Genomic DNA, 18,279 nt, shown 5'->3' with positions numbered 1-18,279 from the left:
CTTCTACAGAGTTAGAAGCAGAGTTAGTGCCGCAAGCGACTCTATATCAGTTCCGTACGGCACAGGCATACCCTAGTTTCTTATGAAATAGCAAATTTCCCCCCTCAATTCATGTAATTAATTGGGTTTCTTCGATATATATTGAGATGATTGACACGTGACACTTAACAACCTTAATAATTTTTCGGTAATTTTTGGGGAAACATGTCCTAATTTCTTTCCCGCCAAAATACACTTATCAATGCAACCACTATAGACTTGTGGTAGATATACTTTATTTCTTACTTTATCAGCAATTAAATTTCATTAATTATTCCGGTATTTTTCTGTTATTTTATGTGTCAAACTTAATTCACTTACACTATTAATTACATTTAGACTATTTCCCTTCCAATATACGTTAGATTTATTGATAAGTATGAACCATTAAATTTCCTACTGACCCATTGATTTTCCCATTAAATAACCAAATACCTTAAACATAACAACATGTCTCTAAATAATTTGTTCCTGTTAATTTAGTAGTTTTAATGCCACCTCCAGCCATCCCAACCATCCCAAATTATGACACCCCTCCTACAAAGAAGAAGAAGAAGAAGTTATTGTTCTTATCTATTATCTTTCTCATCATTTGAACCATCAAACTTCACTTTCTAATCTCAACAATCAAACTTCACTTTCAACAATACAGTAAAAAATGGCGAAAACGATTTTACCCTTTGTTGTATCTCGATGAAACTGTATGATTTGATCCAAATTGGCGAAACCAATCTTGGCCCTTCATTTTCAAGTTTTCATCTCAACATAATCGTGTGGTTGCTAATTACAACAAATCACATCACGTTGGGAACCGATGGAACTGACAAAACCAAATTTCCTAGTCCACGTGGTTCTTGTCTAGAAGTATGCGCAAGGGCAAAACAGTAAAAAAACTTTTGAAAAGTCAAAATGTGTGGGCGTGGTCTAATTGAGAAGGAATTGACATTTTTATGGTCTATTTGAGAAATTACCCTTAGTATATTCTAGGAGTAGTTTTATGTGTCTAACTACCTTGTCCATATATATATTTGACATAGTCCATGAAAATATTTGACATTCCCCTTGTAATGTGAGACAGGAATTCGTAAAATTTCGCTGCACACATTATGGTATTTAGATTATCGGTATGAAATGCATAGATACGACAATGTGATAATATCTCTGGTAAAATATGGTGTAGTCCACCACTCCAACCTCCAATAATTCAATCAATTCGACATTTTGAAACATGGTTCGTATTAAGTTGGATTCAAGTCGACGCAACGTCGCAACCCATCAGCTGCAGTGGTGATAGAGCTGTATACCTATCAATGATTCGAGGAATACAATAAGCGCACACTGTAAAGTAGAGTTGGTGTAGTGTTTACCTGCTCTTCAAAGTGTCGTCACGCCGTATTGCTTTTGTTGGCATGGATTGGCTGTGATGTGACTAAAACTCAAAAGCAGACAAAAATGAAGCAAGGTTTTCGATCACCACACTCTTTCCCTCAAATTGAATCCGACTAAAGTTGGCCAACTGTGTACAGTTTTAACATGGTCATATCGTAGAAATGGACTTTCCACCAACTTCTGTCCTTCAAAACTTTGTGTATGAATCTAGCTATAAATTGCTACCAAATGATCCAAGTTTACAAACGAAATTCACGCAATTCAGGCACTCTCACTGTCTCACAGCTCTCATACCTCATGGCTTCCTCAATCTTCTTCTTCTATTCTCTATTGATAAGCAGTCATCTAGTGGTTACTTTAGGTGGTAATTTCTACCAAGACTTTGATATCACATGGGGTGATGGTCGTGGTAAAATACTTAACAATGGACAACTTCTCACTCTCTCACTTGACAAAGCATTTGGCTCTGGCTTTGTGTCCAAGAATGAATATCTCTTTGGCAAGATTGATATGCAACTCAAACTTGTTCCTGGGAACTCTGCTGGCACTGTCACTGCTTACTATGTAAGCTTATTTGTTGTTATGTCTTCGTTTCATGCACTGTTCATCATAAACATGCAAATAAATTAAAGTTCAATGGCTTATAATTGTTTTTCGTTGCATTGTTGGTTGGTTTTACAGTTATCGTCACAAGGACCAACTCATGATGAGATTGACTTCGAGTTCTTGGGGAATGTAAGTGGTGATCCTTACATTCTTCACACCAATGTGTTTAGCCAGGGAAAGGGTAATAAAGAGCAACAGTTTTACCTTTGGTTTGATCCCACTGCTGATTTCCACACATACTCCCTTTTATAGAATCCTCAAAGCATCATGTAAGAACCCTTCTTTTAACGTGTACTTATCTCGAGATATATAAGGATTTTCATCAGATTAATGCGATATCAATTTCTCTCTCTTTGCAGTTTCTCTGTTGATGATACTCCTATAAGAGAATTCAAGAACTCAGAATCACTTGGTGTTCCATTTCCAAAGAGCCAACCTATGAAAATTCACTCTAGTCTTTGGAATACTGATGATTGGGCTACAAGGGGTGGTCTTGTCAAGACTGACGGGACTTTCGCACCCTTCACAGCTTCTTATAGGAACTTTACTGCTGATGCTTGTGTACCATCTTCTGGTTCTTCTTGCAATTCAAGTTCTCTTTCCTCGAACAATGCTTGGTTTTCGCAAAAGTTGGATTCAGCGAGCCAAGATAAAATCAGATGGGTGCAAAAGAATTACATGATCTACAACTATTGTACCGACACAAAGCGATTCCCTCAAGGCTTACCCCCAGAATGTGCTACAACAAATCTGTCTTGAAGATAGAGAATTAGATACACAAACTTCAGATTAGGAATATTTTTATGTAATTATTCATTTATTATTATATGTTCCTTATGAGTAAATGTTATGCTCCAATTGATTATTTTCAAATTTAGAAGATAGGATTTGTGAATTCGTCTCACATTGTAATATAACTAAGGGAACCCTATAACTATATGCTATAAAACTTTGTTGACATAATTGAAGTCATGTTCACCTTGCCTACTCTGATAATTTGTTCTTCTTTGAACTTGTTAATGCGTGTGTGGAGCGTGTACTACTAGTGGATTGTTTGCCAGTAGAAGAATTGAACTAAAATCTAATTATGTATAGTATAACCAGGATATGGGTTTAATCTCCCTCCCTCAGAAACCGGTACGTTAAAACCCCCTCAATTCTTTTCTCACCACAAAACCTTACATTTAATAAAATAAGAAACTACCCAAAATGTTACTCATGAACTTACTGTTTTGACCACACTTTCTTATCGCTTCCATCTCTCTGGCTAGGTTTTAGATCTGAAGCATTTTGGCAAATTCTCATAGTACCCTAGTAAATTCTCTATTTTTAACAAAAAAATGAAAGCAACAAAAGAGAAAAATAAAACTCTACAATTCGTTTGAAAAATCAAAAAAAAAAATCAAACCTTCAAGTTCTAGAAGAGATGGAGATGAAATTGAAAAGATTGTCCAAAAAACTTCTGAACAAACCAAATCTTGTTAAAATCGGTTTAAGTTTTCATAGTTTTGCAATTTCAAGTTTAGATTTTTATGTTTGTGTATCTAGTAGTTTTACTATGCATTTTTATATTTTCGTAGTTGTTTTTACTCTACATTCTTAAATTTGCATAGTATTTTTTATTTGCTTTTTCATGTTTGTGTAATGTGTGGTGGTAATTATACTCTGCATTCTTAACTTTGCATAGTATTTATACTTTGCATTCTTAATTTTGTATAGTATTTTTACTAAGATTCTTAAATTTGGTGATATTTTTATTTGCTTTTCATGTTTGTGTAATGTGTGGTGGTAATTTTACTATGCATTCTTAACTTTGCATAGTAGTTTTATTCCATTTTTAACTTTACATAGTATTTGTACTCTGATTCTTAAATTTGTATAGTATTTGTACTTTGCATTCTTAAATTTGCATAGTAATACATTTATGCATTTTAAAGTTTTCCTAGATGATATTTGTTATTAATTGGTTTCTCTTATAATGTAAACAAGAAGGTGTACAACGGATAGTAGGGGTCATGTTCAAGATTTTAAAGAAACTTTTAGAGATGACCATATTGTGAATTGAACAAAGAAATACCATTTGGAAAATTGTTTATGGTGTTTCACGATGGTATAATCACAAAGACAATGTTAGAGAAGCACAACCACTACACATAATCAAAATCTTACAAGCATAGTTAAATAAAAGGCAAAAATTCAAATTCGAAAAAAAAATAAGTGGGGGGGAACTCAAAGTCAAGATAGTGGTATCATCATTCGAGAACCATCATAACTTCGGGAGTGTTTTATATCTTTGTACTATTATTGTTAATATATTCATAGGTTAACTACTATGAAAAAATATAAACTTTCATCACGTTATCTCAAATTCTGGACATGTTAGGTTTCAATAACTACTATGCAAATGGGTTTTCATATGTAAAAAAAAAATAAATCATGTTAACCAACTTAAATATAAATTTTTTTTTTTGGGGAAAAATCGGAAGTCATGTTTGTTCAAATTTAAAAATTTAGTTACAATTGTTAGTTCATTTCGGTTTGCTTTTTATTTTCCTCTTGCAACACTACTGCTTTCATTCATTTTATTTTCCTCTTGGGCATTTCCACAAATACGTAGTGAGCATATTCAACTTCTCCCCCACCTTGAATATACCACTCAAATTTGTACCTATAAAATATGGTTATCCATGAACCAATTTTATATCACAAGAAATCAGTGTTATTTTTTTAGTGTAACGAAGAATCTTCGCTGCTTTATTGGAAAAGGTAGTTTGTCTCCAAACGATTTTGATTTATTGAAAAGGGTATAATAGGAAACCAAAAATTTAAGGGGATAAAAATTAGACCGCAAATTGCTTACAATTTCAAAAGCGAGGAGTTTATTTGGCAAGGCCTAAATAATAGGGAGGTTTTTTATACTTTAATGCTCGTGGATGAGGAGTTTATATATAACAGATTTGATTGAGGGAAATTTGAGGCCCATTTCTTGATAGTATAACAGCGAAAGACTACTTTATTGAAATAAACTATGTCCAATGTTACACATACACGTTTGCACAATTAAATTGTTGGGTTAATTCGTTTTGGCCCCACTTTTAATAGGGATTATTTGGCTCCTGTAAGTTGCGTAATTGGTTTTTGAGGGTTAGTTAGTTGAAAAGATTTCCGTAGGTTTTGCTCCTCATAATTTCAAAATGGCCTAAATACCCCTCACGATGCCACACTTGTTTTTTTTTAACAAAACTAATGGGATGTCCAAATCCAACGGTTGGGATCAAGGGTTATTAGTGACTAGCCGTTGAGCTTTGAATGTTGCTCCCAACGGATATTTTGGTCATCTATAATCTTGGACCAATTGTTTATTGGTTTTGCTCATGTCGACTCCAAATCAAATAATACAATGGGGGTAGTGAAGTTGTCATCATTGGTGCACCAAAGGTTTGTATTTTGTTTGAAGGATATCCCCATCCATTAATGGAGGAAGGGCTAAAAGCTTAAAAGTTATTTTGAAGCATGGGGGCCAAAACAAAAAACATATGTAAATGGAATGACTAAATTTCAATTTATGTTTGTTTTGCGGGTTTGTCAATTATGTTTTGAAGTTGGGCATTATGCTCCTACATGTAAGTACTTTGGGATGCATTGCCCTCGTGCTTGTTCTTTGTGGCTTTATGAAAGTGGTTTTGGTCGTGTTAAGCAAGGAGAACAAGGAATTCTAGAATTCAAGAAGTTGAAGTGCTTTCGTTTGAGCAATGTAGTGTTAATGGAGTGGATCTACTTTGACAAAAAGTTGAGAATGAAGTTTGCAACTTTGTGCAAAGAAGAATTTGAGTGTGTGAAGTGTGTAGCCTATGCACGGGGGTGTCATCTACCTAATGTTTGTGCCAATAGTACGTGTTAGTGTGTGAGGGATTGTGTACTGCTAACTGTATTGCTATGTATTACTATGTAATGAAGTCTATTATCTAAGAAGAAATTGAAGTTGCACCCCTATATATATTACAAAAAGGGCCTTACAAAAACGCATCCAGTACAAAACAAACTTCATCCATTACATAAACACTGTAAGTACAGAAATCCTACTTCATATTGCATTCCAAGTTTCTACATTCATTACAACACCACACCAAAAGACAAGACATAACCAACCTAACCAAAAGCATTCATTAACTGAACCAAACCTAACCAAAAGTCATAGTTCAAATGACGGGGACAAAACAAAAGGAGCATATTAATCTGTCTTTACAACCCCCCAAAAAGACAAAGATGTCTTTCCAACCAACCACCAAAGATCAACATTTACTTGCTTTGTAAACACTCGATCCCCTGCAAAAAACACTCATTCATTCAGTCCAAGAAATAAAACAAAATCTGCAGAGCTTGAGGTGAATAAAAGCGGTAATAAATAAACAGAATCAAAAGAATCATGTCTTTGGTCACTTCTTCCTCTTTTGCTTGAGGTGAATCTGCGCAGAGCTTCAAACTCTTGTGCACACATTAACGCTTGCACAACCATCATTGGTTGTGTTTGTACTTGTGCTTGACTTCCCCCAGCAGCTTGTGTCTGTCTTAAACTTCCTTCTCCCTTAGCACCCTTATCCTTTATAGATTTTGTTTTAGGGATGATAATATACTCATCCACATACTCCTTATAATACTCTTCCCAAGCTTCCTTCTCCCAATCACATAGATCTTCACTTGGTAGTCCTACAGCCACCCTTTGTTCCTCTTTCTTGTCCCTATACTTATCGATATAAGCATGGACTTCTTCAACAGAAACATCATGACCATGCTCATCCACATAAGCTCTGGCAGCCAAAACCTCATCATCATGGTAGTTATTATAACCAAATCTAACAGCACTCATGAGATGAGGTGGATATTCATAACCCTTATCCTTATTCTTCCCCTTCCCCATTTGATATGAGATGTGTGAGAGAGATATATTCAAAGTGAAAATGTGTGAGTGAGATGTGAGAACTAAAGAATGGTGTGAGAGATATCCTTATAGCAAATAGATGTGGGAACATTTAAGACATTTAATATTGGGTCAAAAGTAACAGTTACCAAGTCAAAATTTTGAAAACCAAAACTGAATAAGTCCATGCTTACATTAAAAGGTAAGGGTACATCACTACATAAAACACATGCGTGGGTATACATTAAAAGCTTCAATGTTAAGTATAATACCTACTAAGTATAATCAAACAATAAAAATAATAAAATACAAATAACACTACTAAGTATAATACCTTCAATGTTAAGCATTATTGAGTAGAACTTGCTGGAGGGGGTGGTGTTGCTTGGCTTGACCTTGGTGGTGTGTCTTCACCAAACCAATAAGCCATTCCCCTACCACCTCTGCCTCTGCTCCCTCTACCACCCCTCCTCCCTCTACCTCCTCTTCTAGCCCTTGGAATATGGTCGACATTTGGCTGAGATTGCACATTGACCTCATCCGGGTCATGTCCGGTTCATTTGTGTTTCTTTGCTTTGCACATTGACCTCATCATCCGGGCTGTGTTTGGTTCATTTGTGTTTTTTCTCTTGCCGCACATTCATCTCATCCGGGTCATGGTCCGGTTCATTTGTGTTTGCTGCCGCACATTCACCTCATTTTGTTCTTGACCTTCTCCTCTCTTTTTGTCTCTTTTGTGCTTTGGATAAACTCTTAGTTCCACCTTGTTGTCTTCTTTCACATGTCCTCTTGTTATGGCCTGGTACATTGCATATCTTACAACATCTATTGTTTGAGGGTTTATCCTCGTCTGCATCCCTAATTCTTAGTTTTCTAGGTCTTCAGATTTTCTCTCAAAGGGTGGAGGTAGTACTTCATTACCAACTTTGACCTAGCAATTGACAGACATTCATAACTAAACATTAGGGGTATGAAAGCATTAACATGTAAAGTAGGGTTCAAATATTTATTTACCTTATCCCACTCTTCTTCATTATCAAAAGGATATATATAGCCAAAGATAAGTAGCTTTAAAGGATTTGGACATTGTAGAATGAACTGCAATACCTAAATGCAAACAAGAAATGTAATGAACAAGTCAATTTGTTACTCATTGATTGAAAACAAAAGTAGTAAAAGTACATGTACTATTTTCTAATAACTAACACACTTACTGTGCCCAGCTAGATCCTTGTGTTCTCCTTTTTCTAATAACACAAACTGCATGAATACATGGTATTCCTGTCATCTGCCATACAACACATGTACAACTCAAACCAGTCATATCTACCACAAACTTCTTCTCAGTCTTGATATTAATGACACAAAATGAGTTATGTTCAACTCCTTCAACAAATCCTTCAACAAATCCTTGAACTTTGTATTTGTTGTACTTTTTCTCTATCTTATTTATGACTCCTTGAGCAGCTGACACTAAATCATCATGAACAAGTTCTTGTGAAATAATCCTCCTTTCATGGATCAACTTCATCACAGCAAGACTGTATTGATCAATAAATTGCACTAGTGGTTTATCTCTAATCTTCAATATCCAAGAATTAAAGGATTCACTGAAGTTATTGGTAATAGAATCACATTTTGTTGTGAGATCAAAATGTGACCTAGCCCAAGTGGATTTTGCTTCCCTCTCTAACCACTCCTTAGCTTCTTCATCCCTGACCTCTATCTTCTCCATATAAATATCATGATGACATTCTTTAAATGTACGCGCCTCCAGCTCAAATCTCTTAACAACTCACCCTTAAAATTCACTTTAAAGTTTTTGTACATGTGTCTAAAGCAATACCTAAAGAATAATGACAGAATACATGCAAATAAGTATAATGTAAACCCTAAACAAATTCAAAGAATAATGGCAGAATACATGTAAATAAGTATAATGTAATTTATTACCTGTGCTTAGATTCTGGAAACACTTCATTCACAGCTTCAATGAGACCCTTTTGTCTATCAGAGATAAATGTCAATGGATCCTTGTGTTTGATCAGATGAGGCCTAAGCTTGCTCAAAAGCTTCTTCCATGTATCCCCATTCTCACCCCTACAAACATATATAGCAATTGGGAATAGCCCATTCTGTGCATCTAAGGCCATGACACTTAGACAACATCCACCATATTTCCCTTTCAAAAATGACCCATCTAATCCAATCACAGGTCTACAGCCATTGACAAACCCATCCAATGATGCTTTGTAAGCAAGTAAGAATCCAACAAACTCATCTGTTTCAGCATGTTTGTACCAATTCACTACACTTCCCTGATTCCTTTTCAATATCTGGTTTTTCAATTCAGATACTACTGCATAACTAGACTCATAATTCCCATTTATTTTCTCAAACATCATGACTTTAGATTTCCAAGAAGTGTAATAAGATAACTCAACTCCATATCTTCTGAAAACTTCCTTGTGAACATCTATAGGCTTCATATTTGGGTGATCTCTAAGGAAATCCTCAAGAACTGTTGCAACCCATGGAGCTTTGGCTTGTACAACATGATTCTTTCCATCAGCCTCACAAGTATGAGTCCCCACATATTTCCTTAACTTCGCGGTATGGTTGTCTGTTGTGAGACTACATGCTACCTTCCAAGTGCATCCTTTAACCATTTCTTGATCTGAATGGTCTTCACCAATACAATAAATTCTGTACCTCTTCTTGTCATTTTGCTTTTGCCTGAAACTGAATAAGTTTTGTATTGCCAAAGTCTTAAGAAATTTCCTACATTCTTCCATTGACTTCCATTGCATGCCGGGTTCTAGCTTCAAAACAAGTTCTTGCTTTACATCTTCATCCCAACACTGCGTGGTATTGTTCTGGTACAAGTTGTTTGTGCGAGTCCCAAGACTATTAATCACATCATCAGCTTCTTCTTCAAGATCTGTTGCTTCATTAACCAAGTCATCAGCATGTTCATCATCTTCTTTAGGTATGTAATCTTCATCTTCATTATCAGATGAGTGGGTACTTTCATACCTAGCTCTCATGTCCACACATGGACCACCGACCTCAAACTTAAAGAAAGTACCTTCCGGGTGCACCTTCATCTTCACTCTCATCATTCTCAGTACAACATCTTCACTCACATCACTTTGTATTGCATCAACAAATGCTTCTCGGTTTCAAATAACTTCGGCAAACTCATTCACAACATCTTCTCGGTTTGTTTTATCTCTTCATATCCATCTTCACCTTGATTAGTGTTATCAGTTGTGGGACTAATGGGAATTGGTTCATTTGGAGAAGCTTGGTTTATTGGAGAAGTTTGGTTTATTGGAGAGGAAAATCTAGGTGATCTTCTTACCTCAAAGTTAAGAATAGAGTGTTTGGTAGGTGTGCTTGGGCTTTGGGTTGAAACCAACTTGGACTTAGATTCTGTTGGAGGAGGAGAAGCTTGGTTTATTGGAGAGGAAAATCTAGGTGATCTTCTTACCTCAAAGTTAAGAATAGAGTGTTTGGTAGGTGTGCTTGGGCTTTGGGTTGAAACCAACTTGGACTTAGATTCTATTGGAGGAGGAGAAGCTTGGTTTATTGGAAGGTTGTATAACCTGATGGAGAAGAAAAATCTAGGTGACCTTCTTATATCAAAGTTAAGAATAGGGTGTTTAGTAGGTGTCCTTGGGCTTTTAGACTTAGAAACACAAACAATACTGGGCTTCTTATATTGTTTGGCATTGGGCTTACTATGGAGCTTAGGTTTAGGGACTTGATAGGTTGCATCATATGCGGAGTGACCATGGTGACAAACAAATGAAACTTTTGATCCCTTTCTGCCTTAATAGTATCCCACATTTTCAGAACTCCAACATCATTGTAAATGGTAGTCAAAAACCCTCTACAAATGCAATTAACACCATTAATAGGAACATCATCCCCCACAGATTTGTGAATATCTTCAATGAGCCCCATATAACTCAATTCATCCCCATCCAACATAAGATGAAACTGATAACCACCATGATAATCTAGATATCTCATTCTACCAGGCACTATTTGAATCCAGAAACCATCATAGTGTATTACAAACTCTCTCTGACCTCTTAAAGGTGAAGCCATAACTCTGAAAATGCATATTTATACAGAATCAATTGCATACATACACTAAGCATACACAGGATACATATAAACACATAGAACATGCATACAAACACAGACATCATGATTAAATAAGCTTTAACAATAGCAACATGCTAAATTTGTAAAATAAAAATATAATTAGACAAAACCCCCCATTTTTATCGTTCAATATGCACAATAAACCCCTAATTTGATGAAAGTCGCAATTTTTTACAAGAAATTGGGGCCAATTTCTTGTACAAAGTAAAAATAGAACCTTAATTTGACGAAAGCCCCATTTTATGTGGTATAATTTGGGCTAATTTATGTTCAATTTAAAAAACCCCCAAATTTCGAAAGTAACTGTAGTTACAAAACTACCACTCAGTAATTTCTAGGGTTTGGTCCCCACATTCCTTATTATATTCATCATTTTTCATGCATCACAACAACACAACAAAATTCCCACAAAATTACATGCAACACTAATATAAAGGTCGTACCTTTCCACACAATTGATACAACTCACACCTGTTCCAACGAAATGAAAAGCTTCCTTCCTACTGACTTAATCGAACACACTATTTTAAAGGGTACTGATGTTGGGTACTGATGTTTTAAATTTGCTTCACTTATACAAATGAGTTGAAGAGGAGATGAAGTTGATGAAGTGATATGATGACTTGAATGGTTTTGAAGTGAAGTGATATGAAGTTGATGAAGTTGATGAAGTGATGAAGTTGTATGGTTTTGGAGTGGGTTGGAGTGAGAGACAACAACTTAGTAAATGAGAGAGATGAGGGACAATAACTTGTTTTCACCCTTGTTTTCCCGCGTTCTCCACCACATTCTCGTGATATGTAAAATCTCGTGATATGTAACATTTTAATCCAAGCCGTCAATGTTTGTAACATAGATACGTGCCACGTGGACTTTTAAATCGATATCATCGAAATGAAATTTGTATTGGATTTCAAAATCGAAATTTTATGAAACCAGTATTTCCGAGATTCACGCGCAAGTCACGTGAAGGGTAAAGTTGCCATTTTGAAAATATATTACGGAGCAGTTAAAGCTGACCAAGTCAACTAACAGAACTGGGGTCAAAAACGAATTACGCAACTTACAGGAGCCAAACGCTGAATACCCTATTAAAAGTGGGGCCAAAAACGAATTAACCCTAAATTGTTACACCACTCCATAACAAATTCAGTTTAGTTACTTTCATTCTGATTAAGGATATGAATAACCAAAACCAATTTAGGAGATGAAATAACAGGGGAATTCAGAGGTTTTTTTTTTTTTTTTGGATCAGGGGAATTTAATTTAGAGTTGCATAGGGCAAATGATACACACAGAAGAGGCTTGTCACTACAGCATACGCTATAAAACTAGAAACATGTAAAATTGTAAAATTGTAAAGTATGCACTATATTCCATGTAATATAGGTCTGACCTGATTACGAACATGAGAGATGGCTATACGTTTTATAAATCACTATTTATATTGCGTTTTTTTATTAACTATAATTTCTCTGATCAGTGTATGACATATGTAAAGCTTTACTGTGAACCAGTTTTTCTTACCACTAGGCTATAATCAGTTCTACCTGTTGGGAAAATTTAGGAAAGTAAATCAGGAGTAGTGATATAATCAGTGCATCGAAGTTATGTTATGCTGCTTATCAAAGTCTTTTTTCAACACCAAAACTACATACTTGGCCAGTATTTCTTCTTTCTCAAGAGTGGTGTATATGGACTGAATTCATGAATTAAAGTTCTGTGTGTACACATATTTCACTCAAGCATACCGCATTCTTTGTTCACCCATTCTTCAGTGGATTAACTAGAGTATCCTTAATCTAATTTTGCTTTACCTCTAGTAATTGTAGGATTCGTTAAAGAAACAACTGTTTCCTAGCAAACCTTTCCAAAAAAACAGAAGGAGAGGCGGGGGAGAGATCGAAACAACATGTTTTATAATAGCTTGTTTTGGCCTTTCCAGATTATACTCCATCAAACTTGAAGTGCCTTATATGATTATATCACATTACTGCTGTCAGTTAGCTAGGATGCATGCAAATCTGAAGGAGAGATGTAGATTGTAGGAAGTTCTGTAGGGCATGACTTTCTGTAGTCATGTAATCGGAGAAATTAAAAAGGCCTGATATATTTAAGAAGCAGTAGTAACATGACTAGAAAACATAGAAGTACGATATATATTTAATGAGCTCTAGGTAATCCCAGGTTCCCAACCATGAAAAAGAAGCAGTAACCACGACCCCATTGATCTGGTGGTAGTGTGGTTGACTATTGGCTAGTTAGGTCATGGGATCAAGTCGTGTGGATTTTAAAAAAAACCACCAAAAAGAAATAAAAAGAAAGGAAAAAAAAGTACACATTATTATTAATTAAGAATACATATATATGACATGATAATTGAAGCAATTCTCATTTCGAGCGAGCCTCGAGTAGTAGAGAAGCAGACAACGTTGTCCTATATGGACTAAATTAATGAAATGAAACCTATAGAATGAGTCTCCATCTTGAGAGGTACTTGTATGGTACTCTAAACTGATTGACCCAAAACACATTACTATCGGCTCATTTAGAACAGGGGTTTGCGCACAAGTACAACCGAATTGACAACGTCATTAATGGGATGGAAAATGGAAAGGATCTCAAATCCAGCCAAGTCATTCTCGTCAACCACTGGGTACAGGAATCCTCTAGCCCCATTTGCACTCCTCACAAGAAGAACACCTCCAGCTTTCATGTATTTCCTTACATGACCAAGGATGTTCGCCTTGTCCTTCTTGTCCATCCCAACCAGGGCAGCAAGAAAGATGCAATCAAATTCTCCTAACCTGTCCTTCACTTCCATTATGTCAGCGGTTTCAAATTTCATCCTACTCTCAAGTTCAGCATCACTAGCAACAATCTGGCGAGCCACATCATTTGCAGACTTATCGATGTCAAAGTTAACAAAATGCGAAGTTTGCATGTGATCAATTGCCAAGATGAAGGATGTGAGAGGCATCGGGCCAGATCCCACGAAAGCCACGTTTTTAGGATGCACTACACCATTTTCATAAAGAATTCCGTGCTCCAGACTAGCTAGCTGAACATAGTTCCCATAGTAAGGGAAGACATCAAGATGGTCTAGAGGCTGTGGAATGTTGACCAAGAAATGAGCAAATTGAAGCTCGAGAAGGCCTTCTGCATGACCACATAATTTTATGAGACTCTCTCTCATGAGTTGCACTGCAGGTGGTAATTTTGTAATGTCTATAGAAGACGGAAGGATACATAGCTTGACAAGCTGAGTAAAAAGACTATTGACTTGCTTCGATGGCCTAAGAGACTCTAGCTTACAAATGCTTGCATGAATTTGCATTACTCGAGCTATCAAGACCTGGTCTTGTACATGACTTTCACAGACGGATGCTTGGAAGGTGGCCATGGATATAGTAAGGAGAGTATGTAGGTAGCTAGGAGAGTGTATGTTGCAAATGGTGTGTGTGGATAATTACATGAAGACACTTTTGCCTCTATATATAGATGACATACCTTACAAGGCAATCATATAAAAGTAATTTTTAAATTCTTGTATCGCAAAATGTTGTCTAAATACTGTAACGTTTACGATTATACAAGAGTGAAGAGTTGCTTACGTGTTGAGGAGACAATGGACCATTGCAAGATCTAGGGATCATTTTTTGAATTTAAAATGGTTAAAATATATAACAGGACTTTAGATGTGTACAGTGTACTGCTACTGGGTATTGTTTGTGAAATTAAAAAAATGCATGGAAATGAGACATGGATAATTTGATTGATTCCATTCATACAAGGTGTCTTCTGTTTTGGGGTCTACATTGTACGTGAAATTAAAAAAAATGCATGGAAATGAGACATGGATACTCTGATTGATTCCATTCATACAAGGTGTCTTCTGTTTTGGGGTCTACATTGTACAAGTAAGGAATCCTGGGATTTTTCGGTTTCACACTGAAACTAGGTGATTTCCCGCGTTTAAATGGCAGCATGGCATGGGAAGTGCCCCCGGATTTTTTTTTTCGTTAGTCGTCAAAAAGAATAATAATGGTCAATTGGTCATACTAACTTCAACATCAAAGACCATTAATACTCAGTAGTTGAGAATGCTCCCAGGCACCCACGTCAGCCCTCCTTTTTTCTCTCAGACTGACACATCAGATTTTATCTAAAAAAATGAATTCTACGCCCTATTTCAATTGTTCGTAGCCCAAAATAGTTAAAAACCTATCTCTATACTTTCAAACTCTCTCTCTTATTCTTCTTCCAAAATGAACTCTCAAGACAGACAATAATTTCTTCTGAGAAACTACCACAAATACAAAGATCAAGTGATGAAGAAGAATGCGACTTTCAAGTAGTTACTCGACGAAGAAATCAGTCTTGGAGTGTCGTTGATCTTCATCAATATAAAGTCTATAAATTTCGACGAAGAAGAAAAACCATTAGAGAAGAAGAAGAAGAAGATGAAAAGATTTCTGATATCTCCACCACCTTCATTTTCACTCTCCCAAATATCCTCCCCACCCCAAAATCTCATCCTCTTCTTTAGATAGATCGACCCAACAACACTAAATCCCATTATAGAAAACATCGAAACCATTTTCACAAGTTTTTAATTAGTTTTAAACCATATTCACAAGTTTTTGAATAGATCCCCTCTTTAGCCTTTTTTATCATTTCCTCATCATGGATGAAGATAGCACTTTTACAAAAAGAGACCAAAGCAAACTAGCGATTGAAGAACTCCAAGACAAACTGTTAGAAAAACTTATATTTGCACCAGAAAGGAAGGAAATCACCCTGGGGGAAGCTCAATGATAAAACCCTCAAGGACTGGGATCTAACTGCAGTAGCCAAGTTTTACTGTAAGAGATGGATTCACCTGAGTTCTATAACAACAAGTCTTCAGCAACAATGGACTACTACAGGTAACTTTCAGATAAATACCTTATCTAACGGAACTTTTACAGTTACTTTCACTGAAAAACGAGATCTAGAACATGTGATAGAAAATGGTCGTTGGATAGTTCAAGGTTTTGTTTTCTCAGTCATTAAATGGGCTCCCAATATTAGTATAGAGAACATGTTCTTTAATTGGATACCATGCTGGATCCAAGTGATTGGTCTACCGGTGGAACGACATAGTAACAAAGAAAGTCTGGAACAAATAGGAGCAGAAGTAGGCCAGTTCAAGGAAGCAGGTACCACTGTCTTACCAAAACATCATGTCCCACTTGCAAGGATTAAAGTTCTTTTTGATATAAAGAATCAATTTAGCCTTTTCTTTAAATGTTGACCTACCAATTTTTTCTTAACTCTGTTGCTTCATAGTTTCTTTCCCTTGGTTCATTGTCATAGGTCTAATTTATTAACCTCTCATGGTTCTGTCTTTTAAAACTAAAACATTTATTTTGTTGCATACTTTAAGAGAAGTGTTTTTATGGATTTGATATAGATGGTGTTGATGAGTATAGGCAAATGACTTATTGTTTATCGAATGACACGGTTCCCCTTATATATTGATTCATATATATCCATACTCCAACAAAGATATGGATTTTTGTGTTATATTGCAAAAACGATAATTGAAAATTGTTAGTGTATATGTGAAATTATATTAGTATCTCCTACTCCTAGCAAAATATTCTCTAAATTCATTGATAGTGAATACATACCATGCATATGGAAAAGCGGGGAGAGGTAATTGCCATGTTTAACCGAGGTATGAAATAGTTGACATGATCCTCTTACTACCATCCATTTACTTCTTGATACTTCGAGGGTTTCCATAAATGTTTAGCCTACATGCCAACAATCTATTTCTTCATTTCCTAATATTTAATAGTTTGTAGTATGCAAAACATGAATGCCTAAGGCCGAGTCATATAAACTACTTATGCTATCCATATGACCAACAAAGATTTCCCTATTTATTTGGATGTGATTAACTATGAGTTAGTGTGCCACCTTTTCACATATGTTTGGTTGATCTGTTTTTTGCTTGAAGATATTTTGGATTTGATTTTGAATTGTTGTAAAAAGCATGAGATGATTCATTGCAATCCAATATTTTCAAGGTGATTTCTATATTTTGAATCAAACTTAATTGCATAAAGTTTTCAACCTTCTGGAGATGAATGGATGCATTATTGGTATTTGAAATGGCGGATCAAAGGCCGATTGGCAAAGCCAATGTCGATTTGCATATACCTTTTCTAGGATTTCAAAATTTATTGAGTTGTACATTGCCATTTTTGCAAAACTTAAGATGTAAGGCGAAGCCAGATAACGTTGTGTTGATGGTCCTTTTTTTTATTGAATTGTTGATGGTCCTTTTTTTTATTGAATTCAAAATCGTTAATGAACTTAGAACTTCTTAAGTTATATCTGCTTTAAGATGGAATGCTAATCTTTTTGTGAAAATTGCAAAGCTCTACCATTCGTTCCATACGGGTCCACCCCACAAGATGAATATACATATTGGTTGGGTTGATTTGAAAGCTCTTAGCATCTAAGATATCACTTTTAACTCATACGTATATTCAGTCTTCAAACTTTTTGTTGTCTTTTTTATGTTGTGCTCCATATAGTTCTACCTAACTACTTTACATTATCATTTTTAAACAAATATGTGTTTGATTTTAACTATAACATTAGATATTTTTTACGTTAACTCTATTTCTTAGATTCATTTATTTCTTTGTTTCTTGGTTAATGTGAGAAACTTAAAATTTCAGGGCTTACAAACCAATTCTCTGATCATGGGCTTCTGTTACTAGATGCATGTTTTTTCCATATAAAGATGTGCATGCTTAAATGTTTGACCTTATGTTGCTGTATGTGACACTGCCCACTATTGAGAGGCATTTTGTTGTTCTTCAATATCAAACACATATTCAGGTTACTTCATCTTTGTTTCTACTAAAAATATTATATTATTTGATATTCAGGTTAGTTCATCTTCGTTTCTACGTGGAATGTTGAATTTAAGTTCTACTTATTACGAATAGCTATTGAAGAGTATGCACTCGAGGTTATTCATAGAGAATTAAACTTTAATTTTTTTTAAACAGTTGCTTATGCCTTTGTCGTAATTATTCTTCTCCTTCTTAATTATTTCTATAAACTTCAATAATCGGATTTTAACTGTT

At 35.5% G+C, this 18,279-nt stretch overlaps 1 protein-coding gene and 1 pseudogene across 2 annotated transcripts; one reads left to right on the top strand and one right to left on the bottom strand.

Annotated features, from left to right (window-relative positions):
* Nucleotides 1-1,658: 1,658 nt before the first annotated feature.
* LOC147508762 (xyloglucan endotransglucosylase protein 1-like) lies at nt 1,659-3,006 on the top strand (annotated as a pseudogene). Its single transcript, XR_015218208.1, has 3 exons — nt 1,659-1,992; nt 2,110-2,303; nt 2,394-3,006. The product of XR_015218208.1 is annotated as a xyloglucan endotransglucosylase protein 1-like (transcript).
* A 10,410-nt stretch (nt 3,007-13,416) lies between these two features.
* Nucleotides 13,417-14,576, bottom strand: LOC147508761 (nicotianamine synthase-like). The gene has a single exon (XM_086599165.1). It carries the CDS (start codon nt 14,529-14,531, stop codon nt 13,677-13,679), a length of 855 nt encoding a protein of 284 aa, XP_086455291.1. The 5' UTR covers nt 14,532-14,576; the 3' UTR covers nt 13,417-13,676.
* Nucleotides 14,577-18,279: the final 3,703 nt, after the last annotated feature.

The sequence above is a fragment of the Coptis chinensis genome, chromosome 3 (assembly GCF_015680905.1).
Source record: "Coptis chinensis isolate HL-2020 chromosome 3, ASM1568090v1, whole genome shotgun sequence".
NCBI classification, from domain to species: Eukaryota; Viridiplantae; Streptophyta; class Magnoliopsida; order Ranunculales; family Ranunculaceae; genus Coptis; species Coptis chinensis.
This window is presented reverse-complemented; position numbering and strand designations above follow the sequence as displayed.

Excerpts from the sequence above, each read along its gene's own strand:
- LOC147508761 (XM_086599165.1), bottom strand. The coding sequence starts at position 14,531 with ATGGCCACCTTCCAAGCATCCGTCTGTGAAAGTCATGTACAAGACCAG.